The sequence below is a fragment of the Mobula birostris genome, chromosome 7 (assembly GCF_030028105.1).
Source record: "Mobula birostris isolate sMobBir1 chromosome 7, sMobBir1.hap1, whole genome shotgun sequence".
In the NCBI taxonomy this organism is placed as follows: Eukaryota; Metazoa; Chordata; class Chondrichthyes; order Myliobatiformes; family Myliobatidae; genus Mobula; species Mobula birostris.
The window spans coordinates 111,792,119-111,815,968 of NC_092376.1; the positions used below are offsets into that span (position 1 = coordinate 111,792,119).

At 41.5% G+C, this 23,850-nt stretch overlaps 1 protein-coding gene across 3 annotated transcripts in view; it reads right to left on the minus strand.

The window, feature by feature from the left end:
- Positions 1 to 3,221: 3,221 nt before the first annotated feature.
- The window catches only part of fam53c (family with sequence similarity 53 member C), a 106,364-nt gene continuing 85,735 nt past the window's right edge, over positions 3,222 to 23,850 (minus strand). For all 3 annotated transcript variants that reach the window (XM_072263596.1, XM_072263597.1, XM_072263598.1), the window contains one exon: positions 3,222 to 4,561. In XM_072263596.1, the coding sequence (XP_072119697.1) occupies positions 4,304 to 4,561 (258 nt within the window). In that variant the 3' untranslated portion in view covers positions 3,222 to 4,303. The remainder of the gene's footprint in view (positions 4,562 to 23,850) is intronic.

The following is a 23,850-nucleotide window of genomic DNA, read 5'->3' on the forward strand; positions in this document are numbered from 1 at the left end:
AGAGATTCAGTTATTATTAAGACTAAACGTCAGAATGGGCAAAGAAATGTGATCTAAGTGACTTTGATTGTGGAATGATCATTGGTGCTAGATGTGGGGGGTGGGGTGGGGTTGAGTATCTCAGAAACTGCTGATCTCCGGGAATTTTCATGCACAACCATCTTTAGATTTTACGGAGAATGATGTAAGAAACAAAAGCTATGGCATGAGCGGCAGTTTTGTGAGTGAAGATGCCTTGTTAATGAGAGAAGTCAGAGAATGGCCAGATCGGTTCAACGACAGGAAGGTAGCAGTAACTCAAATAACCATGTTACAACAGTGGTGTGCAGAAGAAAATCTCTGAATGCAGAACACGTCAAACCTTGAAAGCAGAAGACCACAAATGTACACTCGGTGGCTACCTTATTAGGTAAAGGAAGTAGATGTCCCTGCACTGGAACAATTATAACTAATCCTAGAAGCATACTCCACTGCAAAAGAATGCACTCTCATAAACATTAATATGTAACTAGTTAAAATTAATAAAACTTTGTAGTTAACATGCACAAAATGCTGGAAGAACTCAATAAGTCTACAGAGGGGAATAAATTAGTCGATTTTTCAGGTTGACCCTTCAACTCTGTCCAAAATGTTGACTGTTTATTCCCCTCCAAAGATGTTGCCTAACTTGCAGATTTCCTCCGGCATTTTAGACCATAAGACATAATCCATCAAGTCTACACTGCCATTTCATCATGCTGATTTATTATCCCCCTCAACCTCTTTCTCCTGCCTTTTCCCCTCAACCTTTGACCCTTACTGATGACAAACCGATCCACCTTCGCTTTAAATATACCCTATGCCTTGTCCTCCACACAGTCTGTGGCAAAGAATTTCACACATTCACCACCCTCTGCCTAAAGAAATTCTTCATCTCTGTTCTAAAGGGACATTCTCCTATCCTGAGGCTGTGCCCTCTGGTCCTAGACTCCCACACTATAGGAAAGATCCTATCCACGTCCTTCAATATTTGGTAGGTTTCAATGTGATTCCCCCCCTCATTCTTCTAAACTCCAGTGAATACATTCCAGAGCCATCAAATGGTCCTCAAATATTAACCCTTTCATTCCCAAGATTATTCTTGTGAACCTTCTCTGGACCCTTTCTTGGATAAGGGGCCCAAAACTGCTCACAGCACTTGAAAGTGCAGTGTAAAGCATTACCTCGTACCTTTCTGTTCCAGTCCTCTCAAAATGAATGCTAACATTGCATTTCCCTTCCTTACCACTGACAGAACCTGCAAGTTAACCTTTAGGGGATCTTACACGAGGACTCCCATTTTCATCTTTAGTGCGTGTTGCTCAAGATTTCCAGCATATGCAGAATCCCTTGTGTTTAGTGTTAACACTGGTATTTTTAAAAAAAATATTTCATCATGGGAAAGTCAGGACAGCATAGCAAAACATTTTTTTTTGAATGAGACTAAAGATTTTGAACAGAAAGTTAGTCATTGTGATTGATGTTCAGCTGCTGATAAAGAATAGAAGGCAGAATGCATCTTTTGGCAGAAGTTTTCATTAACAAAACAAGGTCCTGAACTGGTTTCTATGTTGGAGAAACAAAAGTGGAAGACAGATTGGGTAACAAGCACATTAGCCTGTGGCAAGTCATATAGCTCAGGAAAGGGAGAGAAAAGAGAGGAATAACCCTACTGCCTCAAAAGTATACATTCAGGGAGGTTCATACTACTGTGCAGCAACTCTTAAAATAACAACTATCTCTTGAAATAGGTAAGCAATGTTTACTCAAGGTTGGCTTAGGTGTCCACAGGAGTCAAACTGTCCAGCCACACTTGGGTCACAGCATGTTGAACAAGATTCCTCAATACCTCAGCAAGGCAAATGCAGACATATTATTGGGAGAGGGAAGGTGCTGTGAGGATCTCGTACATTACCTAGCTGTGTAGCTTACATCAAATACAAGTGGAACTATGGTATCCAAAGTCAATTTTTAGGCTGTTCTAGGTTTTAGTAAATAAACCAATTATTGAAAAGAGATTTCACCTGGGAAGCTATTTTCAAATTAAAAGGCTTTTTTTTGGTGTTTTCTCTTTGATACAAGGTTACATTCAACCTGGTGACCTTTTTATTACATTCTCATAAAATAGTTTGTTGAGATCTTTAAGTGGAATGATTATAGGTAGCCAATGTAAATTGGGTAAATATCAGACAAATCCTCAAGTTTTAATGTTTAGATCCTGTAGTTTAGTGTCCTCATTAATACCTGTCAATTACTGTACCTGGGGAGTACTTAAGGAATGCTAAAATGTGGTCTAACGCTGCAAAATTTATCTCCCCAGTAGGCTGGAAGTGAATGGCAAGTGGTTTGGTGCTTGCTTTTCTTCCTCTCTGCTGACAGCCTTGCTGGGGGGTATTCTGAAGTTATGTCACTATAGCAGTTATTAATTTAAGCAAGGACCAGTCTTCAATTCTTATTGTAAATGTAAATACATTCGGGACACTTGCAATTAGCCTTCAGTTCTTATTGTAAATTTCAAGCAGCAAATTGAAGTTAAACTGGCCCACAGATCAAGAGATTGCAAATGCAACAGGCTAAGTTACTCGCACCATTGTGTAAGTGCAGGGAACTGCCCCAGCCAGGGTATTTGAACATTCAGGTTTCTCCCAATGTAGATATGCAATTCAAAGGAAGCATTCTCAACCCAAAATATTGAAGTGAACTATGACCTTGTAACTATTGAAACTGTATTGAACCTCCCACTGTTACCATTGATCTTAAGGTTATAAAATCTGTGAGCCTCTACTGAGAGCACCTGCTTGTTGGAACAAATAAAGATTTCTACATCACCAGTCTCAGTGTCTCTCCGATGAATTCCATCACAGTCACAACATCTCTTTTCTTCTTAAAGGATAGGTAGAGGTGTGGCCCTCTCTAATATGTATGTGCAAGTCTCAGAAAGGAATGTCTGCAAGTTACAATCTCTAAGGCTGAAGATATCCTTACCCAAATCATTCAATCAGGTCAGTGAAGTTCCACCCTCTCCTTACGTGCGTGATGACTGCCACTGACGCAATTTGTATTTGTATCATTTCCACCACTGCCTGGCTGACTAACATTCAGAAACGAAGACGGCCCGGTTTCTTTACTGGTTTACCACAAGGCTGCTTAAAAGATTCAAATTTAAAACACACACTCAAACTATTCAAAAAAAGTTTCTTTTTTATTTAAGGTCATGAATAAAGAGCAGTGGTCGTTATATTATCACAATTTTTGATTAAATTTATTAGAAATGCTAGGCGTTTTCCCCATAAAGGACACAGAAAATCGGCAGGAAATTGTGAATCTTTGATTGTATTTCATAAATTTGGTGCAAGGGCTAAAGTACAACAAAATATATAGAGTCTCTTCAAATACAGTCTACACAAAGTAACAAAAACAGACATGTTACAGTCACTACCCACCTTGCAAACCACCAGTAAACTAAATTGGCCTCACTTCTCTCATCACCACCAGCCAGCACAATCCTTTGGCTAGTTGTTAAAATCTAGGCTGTATTACACAGCAACTTCAAGCCTGAATTTTACCTCAGCCAAGAAGAATGAAGAAAATTACATATCTCACCAGTGTAGCTTCCCTCAGAAACAGGGTACACTTAGCCTCAAGTCCAGAAATACCTAACCTTTTTAAATACAGTGCACAGGTTTACATTTTGCTTTATCTCCAAGCCTGTGGGGTAGGGGTAGAATAGAGACAATGGGAAAAAAGATAGAATCTAAGCCATTAATCATAGCTTTATTGAAATAGTGTGAAGCTGAAAACAGGAGTCAATTTCAGGGCCCTTTAAAACTGCAATATTGTTTATAAACTTCAAGGGCCCTTTGCTTCTGATCAATTCCTATTCCGACTCATTTGCTTCTGAAGGCACCATTTGGTTATCGGCCCAACTGTCCCACAGGTTTATTGCAGATGCACTGGAGGCATGCAGGCTTTAGCATGTGGAGTGGAGTGAAGCCTACACAGTTCATCATCTGAACAGGCTCAGGAAGTGGCAGGTGAGGAAGAGGAATGGCACAACTTCTCCAGCAAGACCTAAACCTTGCTGATCTGGGAAAGGGAATTTACAGGTCCCAGCTCACATGTCACCTCCCCTCCCCACAAAAGAACTGTCCAATCAAGTAGTGTAATGATAAAATCCGCAGGGGAGAGCAATCTATGTCAATTTTGTATTTTGTACTCATGGATTTGCATTTTAAGGCATAATTCGTGTGGTTCAAAGGTCCTGATATTACTTTAACTAATTTGTTCAGTTTTCCTCAATCATGTCTAAATCTAAATCCTCACATGTGCGATGGAATGGGAAGGCCTCTGTGCTACCACAATTCTTAGCATCCTCCTCTTCCTCACTTTCACTGAGTGTTTCAATCCGGCAGCTTCTCGTTGGACAACTATGCGACAAGTCCGGCCTGAAGCCTGCAGTGTCCAAGGTAGAGTCAGGTGACTGGCCCTCTGGGGATTTCTTTTTCTCCATTTCTAGGCAAGCAGGACTGCTCAGGTTTCTCCTCTGCAACAACAAGAACAAAAAAAAAGGGTATGTTTACAGGGCAATGTACCATCAACCTCCGCAAATTATGCACCAATGCAGTAGACCGTATAAACAGCAGTTGAAATTTTATCTGCTTTACAAGACTGGGAAAGAGTCCACAATGATAATTAATACCATGGTAGAAACAGAGTATATACCAGTGTTCACTTGGGACTTCTCTCTGTGACCACTTCTACCTTCTGCTTCATGATCTATACTGGCCACTGCCAAAGATGGAGAAATTTCTACTGGACATTTCACAGATACAATAGTCAGCTCAGATAAGCCAACTGCACTTTGATTCAATATAAACACATGCAGTTTGAAGATGATTTAATTATCAGAAGGAATGCTGACTGATTCTCATTCCTGAGTGAGTACTTGAAATGAGGAAACTCACCATTGACTGAAGACTGAATTTATGACCTTTCTGGCCTGTGTGTCTAATGACACCTCTACAAACTGTTAGAGATCGACTTATCAATAAACTGATTTGTAGTTATACAAAGAATAAAGAACCCTGGTTATACATCAGCTCTGCTGGGATTCTGTACAATGCCATTCTAACAGAATAATAATCAGCACTGCAAGAGGGGTTTATTTTTATAGCAGGTGCAGTGCTATACAGGGGTAAGTGGGGAAATGGAACACATGTACATTAAGCCAAGTGAGCCACTTCTGTGCTACGTTAAAGAGATCCTCCCCTCTGTTCCATCTCCCCTACATCACTCACAAAACCAGCTTTCCTATTTAAAAATAAAGACAAGCTGAAATTATTGTTATTTAAACCTTTAAAAGATGGTATCATGCTGGTTCTTTTCTTATCTGATTAGAACAGAGCTGTCTTCCGAGGTGGAAATCTTTGGTGACTGGCAAGAGTATACTTAGTGTAATGTTCAATCGCTACCAATTGGTGGCAGTAGAGAACAACCAGTGCACACAGCGTTAGGCTCTGCAGTGAGGAAGGCTGACAATCATTAACCACCTCAACAACCAGTGTTGTCAAGCTCCTTGACCAGGGTAGAAAACACAGCAGACTAATATCTTCCATTTATACAGTTCCTTATTGAATGTCTCAGTAGCTCAGACTATATGAAATGCAGCGATTCACACGGACGATGGTCCAGTTGTTGGCCTTCACCCATCCTACAACCATCTTGGGAATGATGGTAGAACAGCAAATATTTAAAAACTTAATAGCTAGTTTTATAAACAAAGAATTGGACCAGTAACCATATTTTCAAATTATTTAATTAGTTGTAGAGTGCTTTGAGCCAAAGTTCAGAGAAAGGGAGCACGAGTGCAAACTATTCCTTCAGTGACTTTCCCAGTCTGTGTGGTACAGCTTCTCACTGATGGAATCTGGACAGCATTTGGAGTGGGCAAGGATTTCCTCTCCAGAGAAAACAGCAATGGACCAGGCATTCCAATCTCCTGGCAAGTGATCGAACAGAAGTGGAACGACCTTCAGTCTTCCTGACTGAGTAACCACACATGGACAAACCACCTACAGGAAAATACAGCTTCTGTGCATTTCATGAATGTTCATAATTTTATGTTGGCCTCATCCAACATACAGTGGTGCTAGAAAGTTTGTGAATCCTGTGGAATTTTCTCTATTTCTGCATAAATATGACCTAAAAGTGATCAGATCTTCATGTGAGTCCTAAAACGAGATAAAGAGAACCCAACTTGTTCATTTATTTACTGAGGAAAATGGTCCAATTTTACATGTATTGCTTGGAAAAAGCATGTGAACTTTTGCTTTCAGCAACTGGTGTGACCCCCTTGTACATCAATAACTTCCAACCTAACGTTTCCAGTAACTGTTGATCAGTCTTGCACATCGGCTTGGAGAAATTTTAGGCCGCTCCCCCTCACAAAACTGCTACAACTCTGGGATGTTGGTGGGCTTCCCTGCATGAACTGCTTGCTTTAGGTCCTTCCATAACATTTCTATAGGATTAAGGTCAGGACTCTGACTTTGCCATTTCAAAACACAAGTTCTCTTCTTTTTTAAGCATTCTGTTATTGATCTACTCTCATCTTTCAGATCATTGTCTTGTTGTTTTATCCAATTTCTATTAAGTTTCATGGAGTAGACTGCTACTTTAACATTCTCCTGTAAAATGTCTTGGTACAATTGCAAGCTGTCCAGGCCCTGAGGCAGCAAAGCAGCCCCAAACCATGATGCTCCTTCCACCATGCTTCACAGTTGGCATGAGGTTTTGGTGTTGGTGTGCAGTGCCCTTTTCCCTCCGAACATAGTAATGTGCACTTCTGCCAAAAAGTTCAATTTTTGTCTCATCTGTCCACAGAACATTGTCCCAGAAGCATTGTGGAACATCCATGTAGTCTTTTGCAAACTTGAGATGTGCAGCAATGTTTTTTTTTAGAGCAGTGGTTTCCTTCCATAAATATCATTTTTGTTCAGTGTTTTTCTTATAGTGGACACATGAACAGTGACTTTAGCAAGTTCTAGAGATTTCTGCAGGTCTTTTGCTGTTACCCTTGGACTCTTTTTCCACCTCCTTCAGCATTGCACATTGTGCTCTTGGTGTGATCTTTGCAGGATGCCCAGGGAGAGTAGCAACAGTACTGAGTTTCCTCTATTTGTAGAGAATGTCTCTTATTATGGACAGATGAACACTCTGGTCTTTAAAAATGCTTTTGTAGCCTTTTCCAGCTTTATGCATCTCTACAATTCTTCTTCTAAGGTCCTCTAAAAGTTGTTTTGATCAAAGCATGGTGCACATAAACAGATCTTTCTTGAGAAGAGCAGGCTCTGTCAGTAACCTGACTGTCTCTTTTAAGAAAAAAATAGGGCAGGGCACCTCTACAACCCACACTTTCAACCTCATCTCATTGACTGGAACACCTGACTCCAAATAGCTTTTTTTTTTAAAAGAAGGCATTACCCCAGAAGTTCACATACTTTTTCCAACAAATACATGTAATATTGGATCATTTTCCTCAATAAGTAAATGAACAAGTATGTTTTTTGTGTTTTTTATTTAATTGGGGTTTCTTCATCTAGTTTTAGGAATTATGTGAAGATCTGATCACATTTTAGGTCATATTTATGCAGAAATAGAGAAAATTTTACAGGGTTCACAAAATTTCAAGCACCACTGTACAATGAGGATGACTGACAGCTCCAAACTTGCATTTTACGAGAGGGAAGAGGATGCCACATGTTACCATAATTAGTGAGGAAATTTAGGAAGTGATGAGAAAGCAGAGTTTTTCAGAATCCACAGATGATTGCCAAAGACAACAAACACTGTGGCACCATTTATCTCCAGGTCTCTAACCCTTTGTTAGGCCAAAATGTATTAATGATCACAGACCCACTCAAGGCTATCAGTGGAAATACACAATGATACTTTGCCTTAACTTTCCTCTCCAGGGTGATTCGTTGAGTTCTTTAAACCAGGAATCATCAAAATGGGAGTAACTGAACTTTACTACAAATGAAACAAACACATCTGGGACTGGATACAGAGATGAGTGGGGTAAACTCATCAACTTTCCAGGAAGATAAAAAGCAAGGAAATGACATATCTGCATTCATTAGTAACAACACTGTCACAGTGCCAGTGGCATTTTCAATAAATTATACAACCAGCTTCTTCACATCCCTCAATAAAAAGCAGCCCCTGTATCCTTTTCTTTAAAAGAACACCAATCATTCAATTGTTTGGGGCTGCCCTTTCCCTGCTGCTAAGAAACCATTTATCAGCTCACTCCAATTAACTACCAACAGGGAGAGCGGTGAACAGCTTTGAAACCTGGAGTCATTGCAGGACTAAGTGTGGGAACATCTCAGAGTTTCAGTGCTGATGGACAAAAGGATTCAAAGAATTTCCAACATTTTTGCAGTGGGAGGCTGATCCTGGTCCACTAGCTTAGGGAAACAAAGCCAGCTGTTTAAAGGCTGCTGTACACTTTAGTTCTTGGGCTTGTACCTTTGGTTTAAAATGTGCTGGACATGAGGATCTGGCAGAACAAGCAGCTCTATTTAAATATCATTACACGGGTGAGCAAAATTCAGTTGCCCTCACTTCACTCCCAGTAACTCAAGCTGTTTCTTTTTTGCAACTTTAGTTCAAGGAAGTTTAAATTTTAGCTCAATTTTTTTTTTTCCAAACTGCAGACAGTACAACAGGTTACAAAAATTGCAAATACTCCAGTGTTTCATGAATTGAAACTAAAACTTTACCATGGGATTGCAACTAAAATACATTTTGAGTAACACCAATCTTGAAGTGCTATTATAAGATGACTGCCTGCAAATTTTAAAAGTCTTCACAACTCCTTTTGATAAATAAGTAGCCTTTTTCATACAGGCTGTATATATCGGCTGAGCCATACTGGTTCAGCTGAGCTTTCTACCCTTATCAAACGTTTTCCAACATCCCTCTCTACAGGTTTCCCTCGCTATCCGAAAGTACAGTATTCCTACGAAACCTTTCATAAGCCGAAATGGCGCAAGGCGAAGAAGTAATTACCACTTTATATGGGATAATTTTTTGAGCGTTCCCAGACCCAAAAAAAACCTACCAAATCATAACAAATAGCACAAAAAACCTAAAAAAAAGGGCACATACACACATGTGGACACATCTGCCTGCACAAGGCTTCACGGTCATGGTAGCCTTTCCGGGGAAAACACAAGTTTAAAGCGGGCGCCTTTTTTCTATATAAAGTAGAAATAATGTACATACAGTGTAGTTTCACTTATCAGAATCGGGAAGATTTAGCCAAAAAATGATTTGCGGAAAAAAAAGTATCGGCATGTACACGCATGCGCTCACACCTGCCCGCGCAAGACTTCACAGTCATGGTAGTTTTTCTCGGGGAAAACACAAGTTTAAAGCGGGCGTCTTTTTTCATAAAAGTGAAAATCCTCTTTCGGTTAGCAAAAACAGGTACTAATGTAGGTCTTTCGTAAAAGTTAAGTGGCGTAAAGCGAACTTTCATAAAGCGGGGGACACCTGTATTTACATTAGCTTTTTAAACACAGAGAAACATTTCAGATTTACCCAGTTCACCTAAAACATGAAAGCACCCCAGGAAGGTGGTGTAAGTACAAGAAACTTAGAATACCATAAAACATGTTTCGGTAAAGAAGGGAAAATACCTGAGTAGCATGGTTGTAATGTTGCTAAAAGTAGTTCCCAGATGGCTGGCATACAGATCTTAAAACAGGGCAGTACTAGAATTCTGTAAGGAAGGGGATATCAAGGCCCCATTTTTGAATGTCACTGTGCTATTTGAGAGCAGGAAGCAGCAAATGCATGCACCCAATTCTAGGACAGACCAGGGACCACAGCTGGGGGCTGACACATTATAGACCATGGCACATTCTCGATTGTCAATTCCTGACAACATGACCCAGTGTCAAGTACTACATTTCACGGATAGGGCCTTGTAAAGGTGGAATTGTTTTAACCTGACTGAGGTATTATGGCTCAACACAACATGTTTCTTAAGGTATGTACAAGACAACATTTTAACTGTTTGAGAGAATCTGAAGTCCTTGACAAGGAAATAAATGTTCAAAGAGCCTGCTTTTAAATTTGGTCTCATAACCAACCATTATATACATATTTTAATTTGACCCAACTTTAGACCACAGAAATTATGTTAATCTACTGTGTACATAGATCTATTGATGCTTCTGGACACATCTTCAGTGATATTCCCGGAATCATCGGGTGTTTCGGGTCTTTCAACATCATACAACCTCCTCCAGGTGACCCAGCCGGGGCTGATCAGACCCCAGCTTGTGTCCAGATGGCTAGCTACTTATGACTCCATGGCTCCCCTCTTTTGAGCCACAGCCATCTTGAGGCCCTCTCTGCCGCATCGGTGGTATTGCGGATGGCTCTCCTCTTCTTCTCTCCCTCGATGCCCAAAATGCTGAAGGCTCTAACTAAAGAATGGGCTACAAATCCCCTACAACCAACCTCCACTGGGAGACACCTCGCTCTCCATCCAGCCTGCTGACAGTTGCTGACCAGTCCTGCATACTTGGAGAGCTTCCTTTCAAAGGCCTTTCCAAGCAATGTTCCTATGGGACTGTCAGCTCCAGCAGCACCACTTGCTTCGTAGACTCAGACACTAGGACAATGTCTGGTCGCAGGGTGGTGGCTGCAATATGGTTGGGGAACTTCAGCTGCCCTTCGAGGTCCACCAACAGCTGCCAGTCCCTTGCAGAGGTCAGAATGCCTGCAGATGTTCTTTTGGCAGGTATTGGCTGCTCCCCAGCTCTGACAAAGGCAATGGTCTGCTTGGAGGGTCGGGACTGCTTCGCCCACTCAACTCCTGCGCTGACGGCTTCAGCGATGGTCTTCAGGACCTGATCATGCCTCCACCTGTACCGTCCCTCACCAAGTGCCCTTGCACAGCCACTGAGGATGTGCTCCAGGGTTCCTCTCTTGGAGCACAGTGGGCACGCAGATGACTCTGCCTTGCCCCATGTGTGCAGGTTTGATGGGCTTGGAAGCACATCGTACACTGCCTGGATGAGAAATTGGATGTGGTGTGGTTCGGCTTTCCAAAGATCAGCCCAGGTCACTTTCCTCTCAACCGCATTCTCCCATCTTGTCCAAGCTCCCTGTTGCTTCATTCCCACCGCCTTGCAGGCTCTCATCTCCTCCACTACTGCTCTCACCTCCTCCTGAACTAGACAACACCTTTCCTTCCCTCTGGTGTCCATTCGGGGAGTTGGAAAGGATCCTAGCCCAGCGTGTGACCGCTCCTACTAGCCTCCTGTGACGCAGCCTCACCTCTGCCTCCTGAACAGCTTCCTCTGCCCTCCACTTCCTGCCAGTATTTACTTGGATCCCTGCTCTAGCCACCTTTGGGTCACTTGAGTCCCTATACTGTAGTACTTCTCTGGCTCTTGTTACCTTGAATTCTTCCTCCAAGGATTTGAAGGGCAGTTGCAGTTTGTTGTGGTGTCCATACAGTGCGATGCTGCTCAGGCTCTTTGGCAGCCCCAGCCATCTCCTGGGGTGGTTGCTAGTATGCCATCCTTGATCCTGCACTCCACTATTCCTACTGGATTACTGGGGAACACAACAAATAAATCTCAACCTTCACTACCTCTGCTGACAAACATAAAATCATAAAGACCTTTTGGCCTGTATTAGTGGATCAATACATGCTGTTTGGGTTCTCTAATGAATTCTGTTATGGGACGGATGGACTCATACATAGTCACAGAGTGATAGAGCATGGTCACAGAGTGATAGAGCATGGACACAGGTGCTTTAACCTAACAAGTCCATGCCAACCGCACTGCTCACCCAGCTAGTTCCTGCATAAAGCCCATAGCTCTGTAAGCCCCGCTTCTGTAAGTACCTAAGAAATTCCTCAACCGCTTCCTCCAGCAGCTCATTCCATATAATCACCACCCACTGGGGAAAACGTTGCCCCAAGTCCCTTTTAAATCATTCATCTCTCAACCGATATCTCGTTTTGGATTCCCCTACAATGGGGGAAAATCTGTTACCATCCACCTAACATACACCACCCTTCAGTTTAAACACTTCCATAACGTTGCCCACATTCTCCTTACACTCCCAAGAACTTAGAATGGACAACTTCTCCCTCGTTTGCAACATGCCTGCAAACATTTCCATAATGTTGCCCACATTCTCCTCACTCCCGAGAACCTAGAATGGACAACCTCTCCCTTGAACTCTGGCCCTCTAACTTTGGCAACTTGCCTGCAAATATTTTCTGCACCTTTTTCAGTTTTACCATACCTTTCCTATAAGAGTGACCAAAACTGTACTCAGTAGTCCTAGTGTGGCCTCACTAATGATTTATACAAATGCAACATGGTGTCCCAAGCCAGTGTCCGGACTGATGGTCAGCTTGTTAAATGGCTTTTTCACCACCCTGCCTATCGTCAATGCTTCTTTCAATGAACTATGCACATACTCCAAGTTCTCTCTGTTCCATTGCAATCCCTAATGCCCTACCATTCATGGAACAAGTTCCATGCCAGTTTGTCTTTCCAAAATGCATCACCTCACACTTAACGGCATTGAGATCCATTTGCCACTTCCCAGCCAACTTCCTTAACTGATCAAGATTCTCCTGTAATCTACAATTACCTTCTTCACTATGAACATCTCTTAATTTTGTCTCATCTGCAAACTTACTGATCAAGCCTTGTGCATCAGCATCATTTATATAAATAACAAACAGCAAGAGGCTCAACAATATAGCACTGATACAGGTTCTTTGTACCAACCTCTCCACGATGTCATCCAGCTATTCCCACTTCCTGGAAATGCCCATTTACCTCAAAGCCCCGACTCCTCAATGTACCTATTCAAATCTTCTGCTTGGCCTGAAACATTAAATCTGTTTCTCTCCCCACACGTAGGCCTGGCCTACAGAGAATTTCCAGTATTTTCTGGTTTTATGCAAGGTACCTGATAGAACCACCCTCAGACTAGTCTGCTATTATTAGCTCCCCCTGCTAATCAGCAGGCTTGACTTCTTATTCTCATTCAAGTTTGTCTTCCCTTTGCAACTACCTGACATTCTGCACTAGTTACTCATAAAAAGTGGTCTGATCTTCATTTAAGTCACAATAGTATTCAAATAAAATCTGCCAAAACTAATAACAATAACACACAAATAATAAGACAATAGACAAAACGTGTAGTAGGCCATTCGGCCCTTCGAGCCAGCACTGCCATTCACTGTGATCATGGCTGATCATCCACCAGTATCCAGTTCCTGCCTTATCCCCATAACCTTTGATTCCGTTATCTTTAAGAGCTCTATCCGTCTCTTTCTTGAAAGCATCCAGAGACTTGGCTTCCACTGCCTTCTGGGGCAGAGCATTCCACATATCCACCAGTCTCTGGGTGAAAAAGTTCTTTCTCAACTCTGTTCTAAATAGCCTACCCCTTATTCTTAAACTGTGGCCTCTGGTTCTGGACTCACCCACCAGCGGGAACATGCTTCCTGCCTCCAGCGTGTCCAATCCCTTAATAATCTTATATGTTTCAATCAGATCCCTTCTCATCCTTCTAAATTCCAGTGTATACAAGCCCAGTCGCTCCAATCTTTCAACATGTGACAGTCCCGTCATCCCGGGAATTAATCTTGTGAACCTATGCTGCACTCCCTCGATAGCAAGAATGTCCTTCCTCAAATTTGGAGACCAAAACTGCACACAATACTCCAGGTAAGGTCTCACCAAGGCCCTGTACAGCTGCAGAAGGACCTCTTTGCTCCTATACTCAATTCCCCTTGTTATGAAGGCCAGCATGCCATTAGCTTTCTTCACAGCCTGCTGTATCTGCATGCTTGCTTTCAGTGACTGATGTACAAGAACACCTAGATCTCATTGTACTTCCCCTTTTCCTAACTTGACTCAATTTAGATAGTAATCTGCCTTCCTGTTCTTACCACCAAAGTGGATAACCTCACATTTATCCACATTAAACTGCATTTGCCATGCATCCGCCCACTCACCCAACCTGTCCAAGTCACCCTGTATTCTCATAACATCCTCCTCACATTTCACACTGCTACCGAGCTTTGTGTCATCTGCAAATTTGCTAATGTTACTTTTAACCCTTCATCTAAATCATTAATGTATATTGTAAACAGCTGCGGTCCCAACACTGAACCCTGCGGTACCCCACTGGTCACCGCCTGCCATTCCGAAAGGAACACCTTAATTGCTACTCTTCGCTTCCTGTCAGCCAGCCAATTTTCAATCCATGTCAGTACTCTGCCCCCAATACCATGTGCCCTAATTTTGCCCACTAGCCTCCTATGTGGAACTTTATCAAAGGCTTTCTGAAAGTCCAGGTACACTATATCCACTGGTTCTCCCTTGTCCATTTTCATAGTTACATCCTCAAAAAATACCAGAAGATTAGTCAAGTACAATTTCCCCTTCATAAATCCATGCTGACTCGAACTTATCCTGTTACTGCTATCCAAATGTGTCATAATTTCATCTTTTATAATTGACTCCAGCATCTTTCCAACCACTGATGTCAGGTTAACCGGTCTATAATTCCCTGTTTTCCCTCTCCCTCCTTTCTTGAAAAGTGGGACAACATTAACCACCCTCCAATCCACAGAAACTGATCCTGAATCTATAGAACATTGGAAAATGATTAACCATGCGGCCACGATTTCTAAAGCCACCTCCTTAAGTACTCTGGGATGCAGACCATCAGGTCCCGGGGACTTATCAGACTTCAGACCCAACAGTCTATCCAACACCATTTCCTGTCTAATATGAATTTCCTTCAGTTCATCCATTACCCTAGGTCCTTTGGCCACTATTATATCTGGAAGATTGTTTGTGTCTTCCCTAGTGAAGACAGATCCAAAGTACCTGTTCAACTTGTCTGCCATTTCCTTCTTCCCCATAATAAATTCACCCTTTTCTGTCTTCAAGGGCCCAATTTTGGTCTTAACTATTTTTTTCCTTTTCACATACCTAAAGCAGCTTTTACTATCCTCCTTTATATTCTTGGCTAATTTACCTTCATACCTCATTTTTTCTCTGCGTATTGCCTTTTTAGTTATCTTCTGTTGCTCTTTTTTTTTATTTGGATAAGGAATTCACAAGTATCATGAACTTTTTTCACATGTATAACCTTTTCCATTTTTTTTATATACGTATAAAACTATAAATATTTATACATTCCTAAGTACACATTAAGATGATATAAAAAGAAATTAGACACTTAAATAGATAATTATGTGCAGTTGAAATTCTACTCTATTAGGCTAAGAAATGATATTAGTTAAGAAAAATAGTAATAATAGTGGATTAATAATAATTTCCATATATCTCTTCTGGACTATTTCCTTCTGGTCCAAAATGTTGTATGTAAGCCTATGTAACAACCATTTTAAGTGTTTATATCCTAACTTGTTCTTCTGTTGCTCTTTAAGTTTCCCAATCTTCTGTACTTTTCATGTCTTTATTGTACACATTATTTAATATCTTGCCACTGGATCCAGATGGGAATTGGGAAGAGAGAGTGAGGCTGACGCTGCGCAACTCTCCCTCACTTAAATCCAAATCACACACTAGTCTTGACACCATCATAATGGTGTCGAGGTCCTCATCGATGTCAACGATGGACGAACAACCAACCATTTAATCTCTCACGGTCCAGGCTAGAAAAAGTATGTGAACCCTTATATTTAATAACTGGTAGACCCTCATTTAGTAGCAATAACCCCCACCAAACGTTTCCTGTAGCTGCTGATCAGACTTGCTCAATCGCAAGGAGGAATTTTAGACCATTCCTCCACACAAAACTGTTTTAGTTTGTCAATACCGATCGACAGATGACGCAATAGCCACAGCTCTACACACCATCCTTACACATCTGGAGAAGAGGGATGCTTATGTGAGAATGCTGTTCTTGGACTACAGTTCAGCATTCAACACCATAATTCCCTACAGGCTCGACAAGAAGCTCAGAGATCTCTGCCTTCACCCTGACTTGTGCAGCTGGATCCTGGACTTCTTGTCAGATCACCAGCAGGTGGTAAGAGTGGGCTCCCTCACCTCTGCCCCTTAACATAGGTGCCCTTCAGAGCTGTGTACTAAGCCTTCTCCTTCACTCTCTGTATACCCATGACTGTGTCACCACCCACAGCTCCAATCTGCCAGTTAAATTTGCTGATGACACTATGCCCATTAGCCCAATCTCAAATAATGAGGCAGCCTACAGAGAAGAAGTCATCATCCTGACGGTGGTGTTAAGAAAACAACCTCTCCCTCAATGTCGCAAAAACAAAGGAGCTGACTGTGGATTACAGGAGGAATGGAGATGGGCTAACCCCTATTGATATCAATGGATCTGGGGTTGAGAGGGTGAACGGCTTCAAGTTTCTTGGCATAAACATCACCGAGGATCTCATGTGGTCTACACGTATCAGCTGTGTGGTGAAAATAGAAGGCATGAGGAGAGAGAGCAGCGCGCTGTGTGTGCGCAGCCCTCTGGTGAATAATGATATCGTATCCGTTAAATAGGGGCCGTGGACAATTCTGATTTGATGGAGACAGACGTGAAAGCACAGAGGAACATCTGGAAAAATTTCTGAAATGCCAGTACGCTGCTGTTGTTACTGCGTGATCAGGAATCTTTCGGAGGGAAGGCCTCAAAATCCCCGGCTTTGCCTGCTGTTGGCGACCGAGATGGAGGTCGAATCATTCGGATAGAGATGGCACTCAGTACTCGGTGTCGGAGAGCTGATCAGAGCTCGAAGTTTTCTGATGACTCAGAGTCGGACCGTTGTCGGGTATGGCAGGGAGAGTTTTTCTTCCTTCTCCCGTCTGCGTGAGATGTGGGACATTTGAGAGACTTTGAACTTTTTACTGTGCTCATGGACTTCATCAAGTTATGGTATTGTTGCACTGTTGTAACTACATGTTATAATTATGTGGTTTCGTTAGTTTTTTCAGTCTTGGTCTGTCCTGTGTTTTGTGATAGCACACCAGAGGAAATATTGTATCATTTCTTAATGCATTCCTAAATGACAATAAAAGAGGACTGCGTGTCTAAAAAAAAAAAAGGCACAACAGCACCTCTTTCACCTCAGACAGTTGAAGAAGTTTGGCGTGGACCCCCAAATCCGAAGAACTTTCTACAGGGGCACAATTGAGAGCATCTTGACCGGCTGCATCACTGTCTGGTATGGGAACTGTACTTCTCTCAATTGCAGGATTCTGCAGAGAGTGGTGCAGACAGCCCAGCACATCTGTAGATGTGAACTTCCCACTACTCAGGACATTTACAAAGACAGGGCCTGAAGGATCATTGGGGACCAGAGTCACCCCAACCACAAATTGTTCCAGCTGCTACCATCCAGGAAACGTTACCGTTACCGCAGCATAAAAGCCAGGACCGACAGGCTCTGGGACAGCTTCTTCCACCAGGCCATCAGACTGCTTAATTCATGCTGACACAACTGTATTTCTATGTTATATTGAGGGTCCTGTTGTACATACTATTTATTATAAATTACTATAAATTGTACATTGCACATTTAGACAGAGACGTAACATAAAGATGTTTACTCATCATATATATGAAGGATGCAAGTTATAAAGTCAATTCAATATTTCTGAGATACCTTGCACGAATAGCCCTCTTCAGGTCATGCCATGGCATCTCAATTGGGTTAAGGTCTGGACTCTGACTTGGCCATTCCAAAACACAAACTTTTCTTTCTTTTTAAATCATTTAAAAAAAATTTATTCTTGTATTTCAGATTGTTGTCTTGTTGCATCATCCAACTTCTACTAAGCTTCAGATGACGGACCACTACCTTGACATACCTGATACAATTTTGAAATCATTGTTTCCTCATGATTGCAAGCTATCCAGGCCTTGAGGCAGCAAAGAAGCCCCAAACCATGATACTCCTTCTGCCATGCTTCACAGCTGGCATGAGGTTTTTGTGTTGGTGCGCAGTGCCCTTTTCCCTCCAAACAGCAATGTGCACATTTCTGCCAGAAAATTCAACTTTTGTCTCACCTGTCCACAGAACATTGCCCCAGAAGCATTGTGGAACATCCAGGTGGTCTTTTGCAAACTTGAGACATGCAGCAATTTTATTTTGGAGAATAGTGGTTTTCTCCATTCTTGTTCAGTGTTTTTCTTATAGTGGACACATGAACAAAGACTACAGCAAGTTCTAGAGATTTCTGCAGGTCTTTTGCTGCTCCCTTGGGTACTTTTCAGCTCTTTCAGCATTGCACGTTGTGCTCTTAGTGTGATCTTTGCAGGATGCCCACTCCTAGGGAGGGTAGCAACAGTTCTGAGTTTCCTCCATTTGTAGACAATTTCATTCACTGTGGACTGATGAACACCCAGGTCTTTAGAAATGCTTTTGAAGCCTTTTCCAGCTTCATGTATCTCTACAATTCTTCTTCTAAGGTCCTCTGAAAGTTGTTTTGATCAAGGCATGGTGCACAAAACAGATCCTTCTTAAGAGCAGGCTCCGTCAGTAACTTGACTGTGTGTGTCTTTTTTTTAATATATATATAGGTACCTCTACAACCCACACCTCTAATCTCACCTCACTGATTGGAACACCTGACTGCAAATAGCTTTTGTAGAAGGCATTACCCCAGAGGTTCACATACCTTTTTGAACCTAGAATGTGATTGTTTAAATGGTGTACTGAGTGTTGACAAGTAGTACAATTGTTAGTGTCATTAGTTTAGGCAGATTATGTTTGTCTATTATTGTGACTTAGATGAAGATCTGACCATAATTTATGAGTAATTAATGGAGAAAACCATGCAGTTGCAAAGGGTTCACAAACTTTTTCTTGTAAATGTACTTTCACCACCACCCACCCCCACAAATCTCCAAAACTTGTACAAAACATTGTTAAGGCCCAGAGAATAAAAATGGCAGATTGTAATGGTGACAGCCTTTAAACAAAGGTTTCCGTACATGACCAACAATATATACCTCAAATACTTCGCGGTATAGTATTTCATTTTCATTAGTTTAAGAGAAGTGCTAAATAATAATTGAAATATGTCCATGCAGTAACAGACTGGGAATTATGAAAATCAACACTAGTACTTTAAATCATCAAATCCTGAAGAGCCACCAAGTTAATTCAGTGCCTCAGCAAATTTATTAAATGAGGTAGAGGGCTGAGCTCCATTCTGTCTCATTCCTCTCTGCCTAATGGGTAGAAGGATGCAACCATTTACTCTTGGCTGGTGATGGGACTGCTTCAGCAGACACAGAGACATCCCAGCAGTGAGGAAGGATCACTGCTCCCGAATGTCACCCGGTGGTCATTGGTGGTAATGGATGTGCCAAATGCAGACATAGGGCTCAGATATGGTCCAATAAATTTATGCTCACTATCCAAAGCATGGAACATGAGCACAGAGTTAGGACTGGAGATAAGGAGCTCCACTGACTCTGCACCAGCAGGCACTAGCCTCTGTAGTACCCAGGACAGCTTCAAGGAGCGGCACCTCAGAAAGGCAGCGTCCATCATTAAGGATCCTCACCACCCAGGACATGTCCTCTTCTCACTGTTACCGTCAGGAAGTACAGAGCCTGAAGGCATACACTCAACGCCCTCCGCCATCTGATTTCTAAATGGACATTGAAACCACAAACACTACCTCACTACTTTTTTGTTATTTTTTGTACTACTTAACTATATATATTACACACACACACACCCCATAATAGTTTTTTGTCTCTAGATTATCATGTATCGCATTGTACTGTTGCTGCAGTTAACAAATTTCATGACATATGCAGGTGATATTAAACCTGATTCTGATTTCGAATTCCAAAGGACAAAAGAGGGCAGGACAGAGAGACAGAGAAAAACAAGACAGCAAGTGTGAGCAAGATAGTGTTAGGAAATTGTGCATATGTTGACCAGCTGATGGCAGCACCAGCCTCAAGTTCTGAAGCACCACAAGATTTAGGTGTTTAGACAACTCTCAGCACATAAACTAACCCAGCAAAAAGTGGGTAACATTGAAAAAAAAATTAGTCCACAATTAAAGATCCGTACTTCAACATGAGTATGTACCTTTTCCAGAGGAAACAGTAAAAAAAATTAGTAGTGTCCCTGAAACCTTGATTAGAATTGTTCTGGGTGTAGGCTACAGCTACAGCAACACCAGAGGTTTCCATAATGAATAACCAAGAGACAGCAACAAGATACTATGCTCTAGAGCTGTGCTGCAGTACAAAACCTGAGCAAGACAATAAGAGTGAAACCTAGCAGCACCAAACAACCTGCTGTTGAGGAGCTAACCAGAACTGTGTAAAACCCTGCACTTTTGCTGAGCACTCACCGTCTGTCTGGAGAGCAAGGCTGGGAAGAGGAAGTGGTTGGTAGTAGAGGATAACGTTAATGCTTGTAACAAGAGGCCTTACTAACCACAGTGAGCTCAGATGTCAAATTCACTAATGTGCAACAGTGAAACATGGCAATCCCATACACCACCTGTCTCTCTTTTACACCACAGTAAAACTGTGTAAATGAAAGACAAAGAGGGTGGATTCCAATTCTACAGCAGTAATATTCTGTTTCAGCCCTCTATTTTCTGTTGGTACTGACAAGGTCAATGACTTTTTAAGTCAATCTGCCTGTATCATCACCCCACATAGCCCTGAACTCCAGCTTACTTCAATCAACCTGACAATGTTGTTGACATCCTTTATCTGTTTTAAAACAGTCACTGTCTCAAGATTTTCAACAAAAGGAAACAGAATACAGGTCACACTTGTCCAAAATTCTCTTCTGATACCTGTCAAGGCCAGTGAGTACTACCATTACATAAAATCTTTTTTACAAATTGAACAGCAAGCAATAGCAGGAAAATTTCGGTACCAAAGGAACTGCAATATTTCAATGGAACACATCTCAAGCACAAACACCTTTGTAGATTATTAAGACCTTGACTAATGAGTTTTTTTTTTAAATCCTCTCTTCCTTGACAAGACAAAAATGACATGAAGGTGCACTGTGACTTGCAGTGTGTCTGGCTTATCTCCAGGTTTATTCCCAATTTGGGAAGTCTTGTTTTAATAAGTTAAACATACCTACTACAATCTGGTTTTAAAATGATTACACTATGTTCTGCATTCTGTTTTTCTTCTACTACCTCAATGTACTGATGTATGGCAAGATCTGTACACACAAAAAAGCTTTTCAATGCACCTCGGTACAAATGGCAATAATAAACCAACACATTACGTAGTATGGTGTCATCAAACACAATGACATCTAACAACCAAAACGCACTGGGAATCCCAAAATCAGTTCTGCGTTAGTGCAGATTGAGACAAAAAGGAAAACTACTTTTTGTCAAAATCCATTATTAAGAGTACATGACTTGGCACATGGTTTGTCACCCATCTGTTCACATTAACGATATCCTTCCTCCCTCCATGACCACTCCTATTAAACAACAAAACATTGTGGGGTCCTGACTCAGTTGAGAATTGCCATGCATTATAACCACACACCCAGTAGCATTACCAAAGGACTATCCAACACATACATAAACAGTCTAACTTAGATACTATATAACTTGCCCTGCTAGGCTTGCAGCAATGAACAACACCCATGTGCTAAATGGCACAGATCCCTCTGCCACAGGATGAGGGTCAGGAATGGATTTTACAGTCCACTTTACTACTCAGAATAAATGGCACATTAAATCAACTCAGGACTAGAGAGAATCACTGCACAACAATTCTGGGAGTAGAGGTGCTTTTATTGGTCAGCAAGCCTGCACTGCATCCGATCTGTGACTGTTTAATGGAACAACTAAATCAGCATCATGTATCTGGCCGATGTGATTTGGGATGAACACACTGTGTGTTAAAAGCACAAATAGGTTAACGATAGCTGGCACAAAACAAAAAAAAAAGTCCCTCTTTAAATAAAATGCTGTGGGTTCAGAATTTTAGGAGTTAACCTGAAACAAGACTAAATTATAACTGAAAAACACCCACTCATTCAGAATACATATAGTCAGAATACAGTACTTGGCAGTCTGCCAAACAACTATGTGCAGTGTTTGGAGTTATTGGTCCTATATTTACATCCCTTAACAGGAAGGGTGGGACTTTATAGCCATCATGTACTTGGAAAAGGACAAGAACTGGAAAATAGCATTTCAGTGGGAAACGGCAAATGACATCAATAAGTACTGATTAAAATTAGGGCAACCTCTAAATATACAGGGCAGCACACAGTTGGTTTTCCAGCTTATGGATTAGAATTTAGTATTTCACTACTTAATATTGCTGTTTAATGTGTTCAGGTGACCCAAGATTAAATTGTTGATCTCTATGTACTAACGTTTGTAATATAACACACACAAATTGTTGGAGGAGCTCAGCAAGTCAGGCAGCTTCTATGGAGATGAATAAACAGTTGACGTTTCAGGCCGAGATCCTTCATCAAGACCAGATCAGGACATGAGATCTGATGTAGGATCTCGATTCAAAATGTCAGCTGTTTATTCCTCTCGATAGATTTTGCCTGACCTGCTGAGTTCTGCCAACGTTTTATGTATGCTGCCCCAGATAGCCAGCATCTGCAGGAAGTGAATGTGATGGCTCATATTGAATCCTGGGGTTTGTTCAAGGTTAAACTGAAAGCACAATTAGGCCCAGCACCATGAAACCAAGAGGATAAAACAAAATCTGTGTTTCCCAATTATTGCCCACCACACTGCCCCCCCTTCACCCAACCCCGTGAGCAGGTACCTCATCTGTGGTCTGGAATCAGGCTTAACTGCCAATCTGTACCAGCTAACCAGCATAATTACCAGCTAACACAGATGGCTCAATAGGAAAGAACAAACAGCTTCTTTATCTCATTGTGCCCTTCCTACCAAATAAATATTGAAAAAAAAAGAGAACTTTTTTGGCCAATAAGAAACTTTAATCCCAGCCTACTACAGATTGATAATGAACATGGTACTTTAGTGAAAGGATTTTTACCTGTATTTACTCTACACACCCATATAATAGGAACTAAATAGATAACAGGTATACTGGTAACCAGGAGATCAGTGCACACAGCACTCACATTTATTTTATAAAGGTGAAGAGTATATTGCATTATTAGCAGCTGGATCTAAGCCATTCCAGGTTCTACACTAGGGCTCTGCCAAGTTAATGGATCTCAGTCAAGACAATAGTTTGACTGCTACATTTTACCTTAAATCCCTACGGTCAGAGGAAGAATGAGGTTTCCTAATGTATGAATCTCTGCAGTTCCTACCTGCTGGGAAATGCAAGTGAAGAAGCCAGTCAGGACCTGAATTAGACCCACTGTCCTCTTTCCCCAATTCTCTGATTTTGTAAATTATAAACATACTGCCAGGCTGTTACACCACAATCTATAATTGCCAAATTAGGGCATGTGTCTCTAGGATAAACAGCTGAGCAGTCACATCTTCACCCAGTTGCTTTTAATCCAGTAAAAATATCTGTAACATCAGGCAGCATTGTTAATTTTTATTTGTAAGATGATTCACAGAGAATGTTGGTATGGCAGTGATATAAACAGAGTTACCATTAGTGGAGAGGGTAGATAGCCAATGTCATCATAGATAGGACAGAGTGGTAGACAGACAATATCTGCCTTCCATGGTAAGTGTGTCTAAAACAGGTGGGCACAGGTTTAAGAGGGAGGCAATTTAAAGGAGATCCAAGTGGTAATTTTCCAGAAGA